Genomic DNA, 17,176 nt, shown 5'->3' on the forward strand with positions numbered 1-17,176 from the left:
ACCACCCCGTGAATGTTAAGGCCTACTTCAAAGGGCTTCCTTTGAAGGTGCTTCTAGCTTGGGTACCCTTTCCCCCCAAAGTTGCAACATTAGCCAGCCTTTGACTCTAGGGTGTGAAGGTGGGCAATCAGCATACCTCCGAGGAGCAGGATTGATCCAACTCTGAGGAGGCCGCCCTCTGTTCTGGTCCTACCGCGGGGCTTAAAGAAGAGTTCCCATTTTAAAAAATGCTTCCAATCAGAAGCATTTTTCTTCCCATTGCACGTTCAGCTTCCCCTCATTCCTACCCCTGACACACCCTACTTTTCCTGCGGCCTGGGCAAGCAACGTCTTAAGCTGGATGCCTCCGCAGCTGCCCAGGCTGTTGTCAGAGATAAGGAACTGCTCACTGTTCCCCAATTTACCCCCATCGACTGCGGACCCTGGACCGGCCAATCGCCCTTATTCTATGCTCTTGTGTTTGTTTGGTTACATAAGGAAATATCCCAATTTTCCCCACAAATTTAAGTCTCAGAATTTTGAAAGTACAGCCTCATCACTGCTTTTACTATATTCTCTCGAAAGAAATGCCAAGAAGAACATCAATGGAATTAGACAGATTGGATCGGAGGCTCTAAATGTGTCAGCAGATTCCGTTCCTATTCGGCTTCAGTTACGCTGGGATAAATTCCTCTTTATTGATGAACCTAAGTTTTCCAGTTGGTTCTTTATCATTAGAAAACATATATCCAACCACCCCTCTAGGAGATTGATGTACCATTTAGATCTTTGCTGTGGAATTAAAGAATTTGTCCCGATTTTGGAGGCTCTTGGTGCTTTTTTTGCTTTTTTCGACTGTGCCTTGTGCTTTGAAACCTCTCTGTGCTGTTTTGTCAGCAATTTAAGAACATCTTTGAGGTTTCGGACAGAGCAAAACTAATACTTTATTTTGGTTCTGAATGAGATTTAAATGCCTAGGGTACCTTTTTATGGACTCCTCTAATGCAGTGTCTTTGCTGTAATGAATCAATTTACTAGACACAACCTTTTTTTTTCTTAATAAACACACACAAAAAAAAGTGTATTAGAAGAAATGAGTCAGAGCCAGAACTCTCCACCTCAAAAGAAAAAAAGGAAAGAAACTGAAAATAGACAGAGCCTTAAATGTGAAATACCACAAATGAGTTGCTCACATTCTAGCAGCAAAGGGTGGAGTCCTCAGACCTCAATTCAAAGATAGGCAGCTAACCACATGCCAAATTTTGAAGAGTGAAAATACTAGAGCTTAACTGTATGGCTTTAGCACCATGTTTTATGACCTTGGGTGGGGAGGAGATGGGGGGATACATTTATCTCCCTACTGATCTATGGTCTGTCCTGTTTGTGCTGGCACTTTAAAGTCCCACCTAGGACTCATAGATAATTTGCAAATCCTCTCCTCATCACACAGAAAGGCAGGTCACGGGAGATGCAGGGTTTACTGGACTCACCCAGGATAGTTCTTACCTCATAAAGAATATGGAGGACCAGCAGGCAAAAGCTTTTCAGTCTGGTCACATCAACTCTGTTGAGGAATTTGTGTCTCAGGTACACAACACAATGCTCTTCACTTTATCGGTTTGTTTGCCCGAGTGCACTTCTAATGGCATATGCTGAGCTGTAAGTGTGTATCACATAGCTTTTAAGATGTAGTTCAGCATTAGCCAGTACTGGAGTAGTCACCAATGCAGGTCTTTGGAGCTGAAAAGAGCGCTTTGCCTTCTGGTGACCAAGAAATAGTATTGCATAGCCTCTTTTTAGTCAGTAATTTGGCTATTACATGATTCTGGGGGTCAAACCTCCAATTATGGTCTGCTGTCGCCATAAGAGAGAATTTGTCATAAAACAAGACAAAGATCCATAGCAGATTGCTACTGGATGACCTGACAGTTCATCAGCCTAGATGGTTCATTGAAAGCTCTTTGTCTGATGCACATTATTAGTCTACACATAAGTGGTCATTACTACTTTTTGTGGGAAGAAGAATTACGGGAAAAATAGCTCATTTATTTTCCTTTTCATGCACTTCCCAGTCTCAGCAAACCCTCAATGAGCTGTATAATTAAATGATTTGTGATTGTCCATTTTGGAAAATTCAATGCCTTCAACTTAAATTTTCAGCATAACATGTGAGCACTCCGTTCCTGACGAAGCCGTGTCTTTAGGTGAAACGGTGGTCTCCGTAGAACGGACAGAACGGACAATGAAGAGTGCTTGTTTGTAGTGAAAGCTAAGTGCTTTTTCTTCCTTATGCTGAGTTGTTCAAAAGGCTTAAAAGTTTAGTCCGTGAGAATGATTTCATTTCTGCTTGTGAAGAATTTTCTTTGGTAATATTTTGAGGCTTAAAAATTCAGCCCAAGGTTTGTGGAGTTTTTGCCCAATGATAGAACCGCTGCGTGAGTTATATTTTGAATATTATATAACCGCGCACAAAACCTTTTGTATTTTACCAGTGGTTTCTGAGGACTTTTCTCCACCATACCAATGAAGCACGAATGATTTTTTGCTACAGCTATTTTTTGCTAGAGCTATTCCAAATCTACACTATGAACAGCAAAATGCATAAGTTCCCAGTTTAGCGATGAAATAGCATCAGGCGCTTTTCCCATCTCTGCATCTCCGAGCAGCCCACGATTCATATGGGACATCACTTATGAGTTAACACATACAGAGTTTGTGAGGTCTCTCAGGGTCCAACTTTCTCCTGCCATTGTTCTCTTATTAGGTCAGTGGGGATCCTTCAACCTTTTGCCATTAAGTATTTAACCCTTGGAGCTGGGACTGACTTACCTGCATCTTACTGTAATCCCCTCATAGCTCCACCTTGACAGCAAAAGTGCTAGAGCAGGCACGGGACCCCATGCCCAGTAACCAGGTCTTGCGACCCACCATAATAAAACATATCTTGTACCTCGCTTCTTGTTATGACTCGTACCTCAAAAGTCACAACCCCTATAAACTCAGGTGTCCACCCACATTGCGACAATCCTAGCCCCCCCCCCCCCAAACACATACACACACACACCCTTCCCATCAGCTCAGAAACCAGGCCCAGGACAACTGGAGGGAGGGAGGGTGGGTAAGCCTCCTTCAAGGAGCAGGAAAGCCCTGATCCACAGAGTGAGATGAAAACCTACTGCATTCAAATAGTCTCCAAATGGCATCTTTGAGCACACCTATCCAAAACAGTGAATTGCAGGATTGCCTTTCAAATACATGGTCGGAAGAGGGGTAGAAGGGGGCTGCTTGTTTTTGAAATCCACAGAAGAACAAATGTCTCCACATTTCACCGTCTGTAGATTATGGTTTTTCTTTATATTAAATGTTAACAGCACTCGACCCGCTTGGTCTTGGCCTTCATAACTGCACCCCCACCAAGAGTGGGTAAGCCTCCTTCAAGGAGCAGGAAGGCCCTGATCCTCAAAGTGGGCTGCTTAAATATTCTTGCCACAAAGCCCACCCTCAGGGACACGTGCCAATGGGGTCAAGTGTGTCCGGCGGCAATTGGCATTTGACTTAAAGAAGCCAGTCCCGTGACACCCTACCCAAGCAAACTCAACTTCTGCACTGATCCAACGTCCATCCAGAATAATTAGCTGAAGCCTGAGGTCTAAGGTAAGAAGCCCAGCCCTTGGTTAAATGAGACCCTTCGGGTTTGCCTTTCGGGCTGTCTAAATTAATAACCATTCTGCTAAAAATGGTAAACAAAATATCCACCGCCCTAACAAGGATGAGGGAGTACACAGCAGAGAGAAACCAATAAGTCACAAAAAAGCTCCAAGGGACTCCAAGAACAGGAAATCATCAAATGTTTATTGAAGGACCCAACACAAGCCGTGACTCGGCATAATGCCTACATCAGGGGTCAGCATTAGTGCCCCATTTAGAGCACTTCTGGAATTTCACCTAAAGTGTATTACTAGGGCTGACCCCTGAAGAAGGCATTACGCTGACACATGGTCTGTGTTGGGTCATTCAACAGAGATTTGATGCTTGCCTGTTCTAAAGGCCCATGGAGCTTTTTTCTGGGTTCAAAATATCCACCGGATATCTAGGTTATGGGCAGGTCGATTTGGTTTACGTAAGTATTGCCATACTGGGAAAGACCAAAGGTCCATCAAGCCCAGCATCCTGTTTCCAACAGTGGCCAATCCAGGTCATAAATACATGGCAAGGTCCCAAAAAAGTACAAAACATTTTATACTGCTTATCTCACAAATAGTGGATTTTCCCCAAGTCCATTTAATAATGGTCTATGGACTTTTCCTTTAGGAAGCCGGCCAAACCTTTTTAAAACTCCGCTAAGCTAACTGCATTTACTCCATTCTCTGGCAACGAAATCCAGAGTTTAATTACACGTTGAGTGAAGATTATTTTCTCCGATTCGTTTTAAATTTACTACATTGTAGCTTCATAGCATGCCCCTAGTCCTAGTATTTTTGCAAAGCGTATACAGACGCTTCGCACCTACCCGTTCAACTCCACTCATTATTTTATAGATCTCTATCATATTTCCCCTCAGCCGCCTTTTCTCCAAGCTGAAGAGCACTAGTCGCTTTAGCCTTTCCTCATAGGGAACTCATCCCATCCCCTCTATCATTTTCGTCGCCCTTCTCTGCACCTTTTCTAATTCCACTATCCACCTTATAATTGAAAGAGAAAAACGCCTAGATTTCGACCCAAATCGGGAGATAGACATTTATCTCACAAAATCGAATAAATTGGTATAATGGAAAGGCGATTCTGGACGTTTTCAACTGCACTCCATCGCGGAAGCGTACAAAGTTGACGGGGGCGTGTCGGAGGCATGGTGAAGGCGGAACTGGGGCGTGGTTATCAGCCAAGGAGAGATGGATGCCTTTCGCCGATAATGGAAAAAAAGTATGCGTTTGTAGCTAGAATTTAGGGCACTTTTCCTGGACCCTGTTTTTTCACGAATAAGGCCCCAAAAAGTGCCCTAAATGACCAGATTACCACCAGAGGGAATTGGGGATGACCTCCCCTGACTCCCCCAGTGGTCACTAACCCCCTCCCACCACAAAAAATGATGTTTCACAACTTTTTATTTTCACCCTCAAATGTCATACCCACCTCCATGGCAGCAGTATGCAGGTCCCTGGAGCAGTTGTTAGGGGGTGCAGTGGACTTCAGGCAGGTGGACCCAGGCCCATCCCCCCTACCTGTTACAATTGTGCTGCTTAATGCTTAGTCGTCCAACCCCCCCAAACCCACTGTACCCACATGTAGGCGCCCCCCTTCACCCCTTAGGGCTATAGTAATGGTGTAGACTTGTGGGCAGTGAGTTTTGAGGGGGATTTGGGGGGCTCAACACACAAGGGAAGGGTGCTATGCACCTGGGAGCTCTTTTACCTTTTTTTTTGTTTTTGTAAAAGTGCCCCCTAGGGTGCCCGGTTGGTGTCCTGGCATGTGAGGGGAACCAGTGCACTACGAATCCTGGCCCCTCCCACGAACAAATGCCTTGGATATATTCATTTTTGAGCTGGGCGCTTTCATTTTCCATTATCACTGAAAAACAAAAACGCCTAGCTCACAAATTGTCGAATAAACCATGGACGTCTATTTTTTTCGAAAATACGGTTTGGTCCGCCCCTTCACGGACCCATTCTCGGAGATAAACGCCCATGGAGATAGATGTTTTCGTTCAATTATGCCCCTCAATATCAACCGGCTCACCTTTATCCATATTTATTATTTTTATTTATTTTATTGCATTTGTATCCCACATTTTCCCACCTATTTGTGGGCTCAGTGTGGCTTACATACATTGTAATGATGGAAGTACAATTTGTTACAACACAATTATGGTTACATCGTGAGGAGTTAAGTTAAAACAAGGTCCAGGTATCGTTAAGGGGAATAAAACAATGGAGAAGAACGACTGAACAATAGAAAAACGACGGATACTGATAGGGCAACAGAACATTAGCAAGAGAACTTTTGGGCTTAATATTTTTTTTACCTGTAAAATTAAGGTTTAAATGTGTTAAAGTTACGGGGGATAATAGTACAGAAGAGAATGTATTGATGCATTGTTAACAGTGTGTGTGGACTTCATGTGTTTTGATCTTTTCGATAGATTTTTTCAAAGAGATGAGTCTTTAATAGTTTGCGGAAGTCGGTTAGTTCATAGTTCGTTTTCAGGTTTCCTGGTAGTTTATTCCAGAATTGCGTGCTCATATAAGAAAAGGTTGATGCGTGCAGCATTTTGTATTTTATGTCTTTGCAATTAGGGAAGTGGAGGTTGAGGAAAGTTCGGGATGATCTTTTAGCGTTTCTGGGTGGTAGGTCTATTAAGTCAGACATGTAGGCTGGGGCTTCACCGTGAATGATTTTGTGGACTAGTGTGCATACTTTAAAAGTGATGCGTTCCTTGAGTGGGAGCCAGTGTAACTTCTCTCGTAGGGGTTTCGCACTTTCGTATTTTGGTTTCCTGAAGATGAGTCTGGCTGCTGTGTTCTGGACTGTTTGAAGTTTCCTCAGTGTTTGCTCTTTACAACCTGTGTATAGTGAGTTGCAGTAGTCCAGATGGCTGAGTACGAGTGATTGCACTAGGCTGCGGAAGACGGATCTTGGGAAGAATGGTCTTATTCTTTTCAATTTCCACATGCAGTAGAACATCTTTTTGGTTGTGTTGTTTGCGTGAGTTTCAAGTGTTAGGTGGCGGTCAATAGTGACTCCAAGGATTTTTAAAGTTTCTGAAATTGGAAGATTTAGTTTTGGTGTGTTTATAGCGGTAAATTCTTTCGTGTTGTATTGGGAGGTAAGTATCAGGCATTGAGTTTTTTCTGCATTCAGTTTCAATCGAAATGCATCTGCCCAGGTGCTCATGATGTGTAAGCTTTGGTTGATTTCATTGAAGATTTCTTTAATGTCTTGTTTGAAAGGGATGTATATTGTTAAATCGTCGGCGTATATATATGGGTTAAGGTTATGGTTTGATAGAAGTTTTGCCAAGGGTATCATCATTAGGTTGAAAATAGTTGGTGATAGGGGTGATCCTTGCAGTACTCCACATTCTGGTGTCCATGCTGCAGACGTAGTTGAATTTGATGTGACCTGGTATGAGCGCAAGGTTAGGAACCCCTTGAACCAGTTTAGGACATTGCCTCCGAAGCCAAAATATTCAAGTATGTGTAATAGGATTTCGTGGTCGACCATATCAAAGGCACTTGACATGTCAAATTGTAGGAGGAGTATATTGTTGCTGGTTGCAATCATTTGTTTAAATTTAGTCGTTAGGGTAATTAATACTGTTTCTGTGCTGTGATTCGATCGGAATCCTGATTGGGCATCATGCAGTATTGAGAACTTGTTTAGATAGTTTGTAAGTTGTTTTGTTACCATCCCTTCAGTTATTTTGGTTATTAGTGGTATGGATGCTACTGGTCTATAATTAGTTATTTCACTTGCATTTTTCTTTGTGTCTTTTGGAGTGAGTAGAAGTTTTCCTTTTTCTTTTGGGAAAAGTCTGTTTTGTAGCATGGAGTTTACATGGTTCGTTAGGTCTGTTATGAATTGTTGAGGAGCTGATTTCATGAGGTTGTTTGGGCATATATCTAGTTTGCAGTAGGATTTGGCGAATCTTTTGAGTGTTTCAGAGATGAGGTCTTCCGATAGTAATTCGAATTCGGTCCAGGTTCAGTCTGCTGGGTATATTCCGTCTTCTGGGTCTAGACAATCTAGGAGTGTGGCGTATTCAATAGGGCTGGCAGGTATTTTAAGTCGTAGTTGTATAATTTTCTCTTTGAAGTATTTCGCAAGGTTGTCAACACTTGGTATGTCTTTGCTATTGTTTGTAACTGGTGTGGTGTCTAGCAATTTATTCACAAGGTAGAAGAGTTTGTGTGTGTCTTTGTAGTTTGGTCCAATCATTGTTTTGTAATGTAGTCTTTTAGTCTGTTTTATGGTGTATTTGTATTTCCTCCAAAGTAGTTTCCAAGCATTTAGTGTTTGTTCATCTTTCTTTTTGTTCCATGCGCGTTCTAGTTTCCTGACTTGTGTTTTGAGTTTTTTCAGCTCTTCGGGGAACCATGGATTTGATTTTTTCCTATGTGATGTTCTGGTTTGGATTGGGGTGATTTTGTCTAATGTTGTTTTACATATATCGTCCCATTCCTGGAGGAATTGGATGGTGTCTGCATTTGTTGACCATTCGTTTTGATAGATCTGTTGCCAGAATGTTGTGGGATCTATTTTTCCTCTCGTGGTATGTTGTCCGCTCATGTTTGTTGATTGCGTTTCTGTGTGTTGTTCGCCAGTGAAGGGAGACATGTGCTTTATGGTGGTCTGACCATAGTGTGGGTGCCCATCTTGTATCAGTAAGTAGGATTGTTGAGTCTGGGTCAAATTTGTGTGTAATGATGTCTAGTGTGTGTCCTTTTATGTGTGTTGGTTGAGTGTTAGGTGCGTGTAGATCCCAGAGTTTTAAAAATTCTTTGCATTCTCGTGTGCCTGTTGAGGTGTCGTCTTCAAGGTGTAGGTTGATATCTCCTATTATGAGGATGTTTGAGGCAGAGACACATGTGTTTGAGATGAAGTCCATAAGTTGTGTTTGGGCGTCTTGCCACTTTCCTGGTGGCTTGTAGAATAGGATTGCGTTGAGGTGTCCTAGTAGGTTTGGGTGATTAATTCTTGTCGAGGCAATTTCAAGTTGTGGTGAGGTGGATTCACCAGTGGTTGTGATGGTGAACTCGGATTTGTAAATAATGGCTATTCTGCCACCTCTTTTTCCATTTCTTGTCCAGTGGGTGATTTGTTCACCCCTTCAAAGAAATGTAGTAGATTGGTGAGGCAAGATTTCCCTTCACTAAATCCATGTTGACTTTGTCTCATTAATGCATGCTTTTGAATAGTTCTATAATTTTGTTCTTAATAATATTCTCTATCATTTTGCCCAGCACGGAGGTTAGACTCACTGGTCTATAATTTCCCGGATCTCATCTGGAACCTTTTTAAAAAATCGGCATTACATTGGCCACCCTCCAATCTTCCGGTACCACACTCGATTTTAAGGATAAATTACATATTACTAACAATAGCTCCGCAAGCTCATTTTTCAGTTCTATCAGTACTCTGGGATGAATACTATCCGGTCCAGGAGATTTGCTACTCTTCAGTTTGTTCAACTGCCCCGGTTTACAGAGAATTCATTAAGTTTCTCAGGCTGGAGAGTTTCGAATACCATTTGTGGCACCGGTATCCCACCCAAATCTTCCTCGGTGAAGACTGAAGCAAAAAATTCATTTAATCTCTATGCTATGGCTTTGTCTTCCTTGATCGCCCCTTTTACTCCTTGGTCATCTAGTGGTCCATTTTTTTACATTTCAGTCAGGTTTCTGGGATCAAATGACATGATTTTCCAATGCAAGTTTTCTCTCACTATGCCACATCTTTTAATCCCTTGATCAGAGTAATTAGGCAATTCTGCACACAGTTTGAAATGTCATCACATGTGCATTCCTTCTCTGGATTCTCACACACAGCAGATATGATAAGTATCGTTCAAGCTGGCAACACCCTCCAATAGCGGCTCTTTAATATATGCAGAGCGAAAAAGTGGCAAAGTTTGAAAAGCCCGCTCTATGCAGGGATTGGTCAGAAAATCTTACCCGGTCGAGACCTTAAAACTGCTGCCCGGAGTTAGGAGAGCGCGGAGAGGGGACCTGTCCAAAAGCTGCTGCTCTGTATTAGCTTTTATTTCAAATTTTCTGTCTTCACTGGTGGTCTGGTCTCAGAACTCCCGGCATACCTAAATTTTTAACTCCGTGTGTTCTCAAATCATTGATTTCTTTTTCCCGCCTATTTTGTAAGCTGTCCTTGTGGCGCTAAGGTATGTCATTAAAACGGAAAGCTCACTAGTCAGGTACTCAGGGCTATTACCATGGAGTGCTCTCGCTATCCATCACCAGCCTCTAAGGGGAGATACCTAACTCAGAGAAACACTTAATAAGGATTCCTTATTTTATTTATTTAAAGGAGATACTCATGCTGAAATCTGGCTGCTACTACTACTACTATTTAGCCCTTTACAAGATAAAGTAGGTGGCTCTGAAAAGAGCCTTTTGGGTTTCTGGTTTCGGCCTCTGTGCAGGACAGCTTTACTTGCTCTTGGCCGCCTTGTGACTCTCGGTTTTCTTAGGCAGAAGCACCGCCTGGATGTTGGGCAGCACGCCGCCCTGCGCGATGGTGACTCTCCCCAGCAGTTTGTTCAGCTCTTCGTCGTTGCGGATGGCCAGCTGCAAGTGCCTGGGGATGATGCGGGTCTTCTTGTTATCGCGCGCAGCATTACCAGCCAGTTCGAGGATCTCGGCGGTCAGATACTCCAGCACCGCCGCCAGATAGACTGGGGCGCCGGCACCCACACGCTCAGCGTAGTTACCTTTCCGCAGCAGTCTGTGCACACGCCCGACGGGGAACTGCAGTCCCGCTCGGGACGAGCGAGTCTTAGCCTTAGCCCGAGCTTTACCACCTTGCTTGCCACGTCCAGACATTTCGATCAGTGACAGTTTCTACAAGAAACAGCTGAAGCTTCTGCCAGATCGAACCGCTTTTATATTCTACCACTGTTTCTTACACTCCTTCGCCATTGGTTAAGAAAGACCGTCCTGAAACCCGCCTTTTCAGCTATTATCATAATGGGCAGGCAAATGGGCCAATCAAAGGGCTGTCAGGCGGTCTGATGACGTTTCATTGGTCTAGACCAAATAGCAAGGAGAGAAACTCAGCGCCAGCAATTTGCATGGGGAGCCTATAAATGGCCATCCGAACAAGCTTTTTCACTGCGCTACTAGCTTAAGATTCTTTGCTTTGTGGACTCCAGATAGAGAATTTGACGTCGAGCTTGTGGCCATGCCTGAACCAGCCAAATCTGCTCCCGCGCCCAAAAAGGGATCGAAAAAAGCCGTGAGCAAGACCCAGAAAAAGGACGGCAAAAAGCGCAAGAGAAGCAGGAAAGAAAGCTACGCCATCTACGTGTATAAAGTGCTGAAGCAGGTTCATCCCGACACCGGCATTTCCTCCAAAGCCATGAACATCATGAATTCCTTTGTGAATGACATCTTTGAGCGCATCGCTGGAGAAGCCTCCCGCCTGGCTCACTATAACAAGCGCTCTACCATCACTTCCAGGGAAATTCAAACTGCAGTGCGTCTGCTGCTACCCGGTGAGCTGGCCAAGCACGCCGTGTCCGAGGGCACCAAGGCTGTCACCAAGTACACCAGCTCCAAGTAATGGGCTCAGCTTCTGCGCATACAACCCAAAGGCTCTTTTCAGAGCCACCCAACTTGCTCCACCTAAAGCGCTAAAATTTTGCTGCATGAGTAGGGCTGACCCAGCAATAGTACTACTAGGGAAGGGAAGTCAAGGTTTTCTCCTTGCAAAGATATCTTTCCTACACTCCTCTCAATATAACAGTTATTATTAAAGAGTAAACATTCCAGCTTCTTGCTACATTAGTAGGGCTGGCCAAACAATAGCACTACTCCTTTACCTTATTTCTGAAGCTTTCCCATACCCCACTCTCTCTCAATATAACAGCTTTTATTAAAGAGCAAAAATCTTTCCTACACACTCGTCTCAATAGAACTGGCTACACATGAAATCGTAACTACAGTGTTCTACAATTCTTCAACAAACATACAGACAAAACGAAAAAAGCTGACATTACAGCTCTGTTACTGAAAGTGTGGGTGGCTCTTAAAAGAGCCTTTGGGTTGGCTTGGCTAGATTCAAGGGTCAGGTCCTTTAGCCTCCGAAACCATACAGGGTACGGCCCTGGCGCTTCAGGGCATACACCACATCCATAGCTGTTACTGTCTTTCTCTTGGCGTGCTCAGTATAGGTGACGGCGTCTCTGATAACATTCTCCAAGAAAACCTTCAGCACCCCACGAGTCTCTTCGTAGATGAGACCGGAAATACGCTTGACTCCGCCACGGCGAGCCAGGCGTCGAATAGCGGGCTTTGTGATTCCCTGGATATTGTCGCGTAACACCTTCCTATGCCGCTTAGCGCCCCCTTTTCCTAAACCCTTTCCACCTTTACCACGACCAGACATTTTTAATTTATAAAGTGAAAAGCCCTACAAAATGACAAAGGAAAGCCTTCCAACTACCAATAATATAGAAGGTGGACGGACCTTATGGAGAACTGTATTCTGAAAAAAAAAAGGCGGGACTGCTGAATCTTCCCCTCCCCCACAATTCGTGCCTCCGACTCGGTGTTCATTCTTCAACTGAGAAATGAGCTTAACTGATCATATGCGCTCCTTACATTGTATACACATAAAATGTTGCTCTATTCGAAGCCTCATGAAGGATATTTACATGGAATATGAGGACGAGTAGGGACATATAAAGTACCATCTAACCTGCCCTTCCTCAGTCTCCACTCATGCCATACTAAAACGTCTTTTGTTGTTCTCTACTTGTTTTTCCCATTGCTGCTTTAAACTGATTTATTTTTCCAGTATTCTCAAATGTGGTATTAGCAGACTATTATCTGCTTTCAGGAAAAATGTGGAACAAAAATTGGTAATACCAATCATATCAAATTTGCTTCACAAAGGACACTCCAGAGAGCAGGGAGGCCACGATTTAAATACCAAGACGAATAGGACTCTGCAACTGGGGGTGCAGCAATCCAAGAAAACATCTCTCTAATGCATCGTCCGGATTTAGAGCACAACCAGAATTGTGTGAAGTAAACCACAGGCCTTAATGCTCACCTACTGTAAGTCCCTTTGGTCTATTTTACAATCCCTGGTAGTTTAAGGGTGTTGTTGGGGCAGGGGTCATCCCCATTTACTCCTGCCCATTCTGACTCTGCACTCAAAATGTTTATTGGAGCTGGAAAATCGCTCCTGCCCTGACTATACCACTGAGATTGTAAGGTAGTCCTAGGTGGGTGGGGCTATTCTTTGTATTCTTGTGGGGTGGTGGGGTTGTACTTATTTTTAAGTAAGTAGGTTTAATCTTGCACAATATTTTATTGTTAAATAGAGTGCTCCAAATCAATGCTTTCCACTTGCAGATAGGATGGCCCCCATCTCTTAGCAAGCACCCTGGGTTGATCTCCAGTGCCCAATCGTGCATCGTTTGCCGTCTATCCACGGCCATATACCACGTGGCGATTTGCCAATTCACTTCCTTTCAGGGTCTGCCGGCGCTGAATTACTGGGATACCGGGATACCGTGGGCCCATTTCGTCCCTCCGACTCCTGTCCCGTGCGTTCTTACGCCTTCGTCTTCTGTGTTCCGGCCCGAGTGCTGCCCATGTGTTGCCGAGTGTCCCAACATCTCATCCTGCGAGATAAAAATAGCAGTAGGTATACAGTCATATAGTCACGAGTACATAAATAATGACACACTGGGAAGAGACCCAAGGGGCCATCGAGCCCCGCATCCTGTCTACGACGGTGTCCAATTTCTGCAATATAAGATAGTGGTTGGTAGATAGTCATAATTACTTAAGTAATGCCATGCTAGGCAAAGATCAGGTCATCGAGCCCAGCATCCTGTCCACAACAGCAGCCAATCCCGCCATGTTTTACTGAGTGTCCAACATCTCCGCCTGCAACATAAACTAGTGGTAGGTAGACAGTCATGAGTGCATAAATAATGCTACCCTGGGAAAAGACCAAGGGGCCATCGAGCCCCGCATCAATAATGCTACCCTGGGAAAGACCAAGGGGCCATCGAGCCCCGCATCCGGTCCATGACAGCGTCCCAATCTCTCCATGTGTTACCGAGTGTCTACATCTCACTCTGCAATATAAAATAGTGGTTGGTAGAGTCATACATACATAAATACTAGTCGTCTATCATTGCATTGCAGTTGCTCGGGAATGTGTCCTATGTCAGGCAGTCGTTCTCCGTGGACCTAGTCACCCCACCATGATGGGGAGGCTGCTGAACGATGCCGGGCAACCTCTGGGTATGCACTTATGATAATTGAATTAACCGGGGGACATTGACCGGGTGCCCTGGCAAAAGTCGTAAGCCGACCCTGGCCATGCAGGATCCCTGCCCTACCTGCCCCGGAACTGCTCTGTCCTGCCACCGGGGGGCGTGTTGTACTGATTCTGCCTTGGAGAGGGGGGGAGGAGTTCTTTCGCAGGAGACACCTACCCTCTCAGATCAGCCAATGGGGGTACAATGATCTTCTCGAAAGGCTGATTAGGGAAAAAGCCCCGCCACTCTCCCTTGGTTCACTAGCTTAGCTGATCGTAGGTCAAATAATCTTTTGAGCCAATAAGTCCTCTGATGGCATATAAGATCTTATGATCTTTGCCCTGCACTGGGATCTTAAGATCCAGATACTTTGAGAATATTAACACAGATGAGAGGGTGATATGGTACTATGTAACAGAAAACGCAATTATAACTTTCAAGGCATTGGATTCTGACTTTTAATGCACCCAAATGTATAATTACCCGCTGGGTAGCTGGATGGCTATTGATGGCAAGCAGTATTTCTTTTAACAGAAGCGAGGACTGCATGCAGTAAACTGTCAGGATGAGTGAAACATCGCTAGCATTTGCCACATTTCTAACTCTGTAGGTCTTAGCTGGAAGCCTACAAGCAATATTCAAATGACATGTCTTCTAAATATGATAAAGGAGCCCATGGCAAGCTGCTTAATCGAACTGAACAAATTACACTACCGTCACATACCTTTTCATTGTGTTTAGGGCACTATCAGCTGTTGCCCTACAGTGCTTCATCGTTTGAGTAAAATAGCAAAGAGAGCTGACGTTTTTAACTGAGACCTTGTGTAAACCAGGTATTTTACCAGATATTCTAACACTCCCCTTCAGTACATCACAATGTGCCCCTGTAAGGCTAGTTTAGGAAGCCAACACTTCTAATTAAAACACCATTAGGATTAAGAGGTATATTAACTGAATGTACCACCTTTATATTTATTGAGGGCCCCTTCTACTAAGCCGCATGGACATTTAGTGCCCTTAAATCATATGACTTTTGTGGTAATTGAGTTGCTATCTTTGCAGAGATAGACTAAAGCACTGATCCTGACTCCTTACCTGGAATACATTCGTGCCTTGACCGGCGAGGTCCCACAACTGAAAGATTGCGAAGGATGTGTGAAGGGTTGAAAGGATGCAGACTTCCTCTGCGTGCACGTGACAAGCTGTATCTCCTGGGATTTTAAGTTCCTCAGGAAATGCTTTCTGTGAATTTGGCCATCAGAATTGCTGTTTGTCTATTTATCACTATATCTTTTGCGGTATAACTATGTATACAAATACGCATCTAAATTTCATATTTAAATACACGTTTTTGGTTTTCTTGTTGGCATTGATACCATATGTTGCCATCTGCATGATAGTGCTGTCCTCCAAGCCTGCTTTACCAATATGAGAGAGAGAGAGAACGTTATGAGATTGACACACGGCAAGATACAATCCGAAATTTGGCGGGAACATCTCATTATTTATATATATATATATATATATATATTTTACATGTGTACCCCATGCTTTTACACACCTGGCAGGCTCGATGCGGCTTACATATACAGGTACTTATTGTACCTGGGCCAACGGAGGGTTAAGTGACTTGCCCAGAGTCACAAGGAGCTGAGCCTTACGTGGGAATCGTGTATTTGGGGAGCTGTTACTAACTGGCTTCAAATCAACCACCCACAGGTTACCGTGAGCTACTCTTGTTCACAAGACGTACAAATATGATTTCTATACTACATTGGTTAGCCTCTGATGACAGCCCTTCTCTACATTATCTTCATCCTAGTTCTCTATTCCACCGCCCCAGCGGCTGGAATACCTTTCATTTTCCTCCATTACATTTATTAACAACTCTCTTACTAAGGGGTCTTTGAATTTAAGAACAGGCTCGGTCTAAGGGTATTAGCATTTAAAGGCTGGAATACCTTTCCTTTACAAGTTAATACTTACTTACTGAGGACTGTGAATTTCACACACAGGTCCATCCTTAGGGTATTGGTTGCTCTAAGTAAACCAGCATCCTTAAGATCCATGCTTTAATATAGAAAGGCTCTTGGACCAACAATTTTTTTTTTTATTTATTTTGTGCCACATACCGCCTTGCGCTCAACGTAAATTGTATGAAGCCACGGCGCAGGCCTGGCGCGCATCCGCAACTCGCCGTGCCAAGTGATTCGCCTGCTGCGTATGACTGGTGGCGTCGTAGACGTAGTAGCAACTAATCGGCCAGTGGGGGAAGACGAGCCTTGCTCTGGGCAGACTTCTAAGGTCTATGCCCTGAAACGCACAAATTTGCAGTCAAGTATACACATAAGGTAGCACATATGAGTTTAAGTCCTCAGGCGGACTCTATGGACCGTGCGGGTGTTTTTTTTTTTGTCATCTGCTATGTTACAACCACTACTCAATTCCCCATTCCTTGTTCCTTCTCACCCAGCACTTCCTCGATCTTAGTTGTCTTGTCTGTTTGTATTTTGATTGTAAGCTCTATTGAGCAGGGACTGTCTCTCTGTGTCAGGTGTTCTGCGCTGCGTGCGTCTGGTAGCACTATACAAATGCTAATAATAATAATAGTGATAATGATAAAGCATGATAGCAATATAACATGCATACATTATGGGACATTCTTAATACATGTGGGGGAGTTCACATGTGTTCTTTGTGGTATGTTATGTGCGGAAGCTGATTAGTTCTTCAACTGCAATCTGCTGGACACTGGTGAGAACATTTCTTTATAGGCCACACATTGTCTATGAGTAGGCCTCGTAGTCTTTTTTTTTTTTTTTTGGTGGGGGGGGGGGGGGTCTGTCCTGGGACATGTCGCGCCGGAGGAGTGTGCATTCAAATTCCATGTCATGGCCTACCAAGATGGCTGCTACCCCTTATTCCGAGCCTGGAGGCCACTCAAATCGTGCCCTCTCCAATATGGTCGCCCTGTGTGATACCCATAACTCTTTGTCTAAACGCTTAAATGCCTTAAAATGGCCGCCGCTTGTGCGATCAGATCATATGCCCTATACACTTCACTTCCCTTTACCCCTGCGTGACCTAGAGCTATTCTAGATGGCTGCCGCCTGTGTGCTCCCTCATGGGACAGCCCAATGCTTACATCGTGGACTAACGTATGATGATCGCATCTGCGGTCTGTGTCCT

The 17,176-nt window shown here is 44.0% G+C and overlaps 3 protein-coding genes across 3 annotated transcripts; 1 reads left to right on the top strand and 2 right to left on the bottom strand.

The window, feature by feature from the left end:
* Positions 1 to 3,375: 3,375 nt before the first annotated feature.
* Positions 3,376 to 12,093, bottom strand: LOC115480964 (histone H4-like). Its single transcript, XM_030219948.1, has 2 exons — positions 11,796 to 12,093; positions 3,376 to 3,431 (listed from the first exon to the last, which is right to left on the bottom strand). The coding sequence occupies exons 1-2, from the start codon at positions 12,091 to 12,093 to the stop codon at positions 3,376 to 3,378; spliced, it is 354 nt and encodes a 117-aa protein (XP_030075808.1).
* Positions 10,137 to 10,529, bottom strand: LOC115481216 (histone H2A type 1-E-like). The gene has a single exon (XM_030220323.1). It carries the CDS (start codon positions 10,527 to 10,529, stop codon positions 10,137 to 10,139), a length of 393 nt encoding a protein of 130 aa, XP_030076183.1.
* On the top strand, positions 10,835 to 11,268 carry LOC115481224 (histone H2B type 2-E). The gene has a single exon (XM_030220331.1). The coding sequence runs from the start codon at positions 10,888 to 10,890 to the stop codon at positions 11,266 to 11,268; it is 381 nt and encodes a 126-aa protein (XP_030076191.1). The 5' UTR covers positions 10,835 to 10,887.
* Positions 12,094 to 17,176: the final 5,083 nt, after the last annotated feature.

Source organism: Microcaecilia unicolor, chromosome 11, assembly GCF_901765095.1.
Source record: "Microcaecilia unicolor chromosome 11, aMicUni1.1, whole genome shotgun sequence".
Taxonomy (NCBI): Eukaryota; Metazoa; Chordata; class Amphibia; order Gymnophiona; family Siphonopidae; genus Microcaecilia; species Microcaecilia unicolor.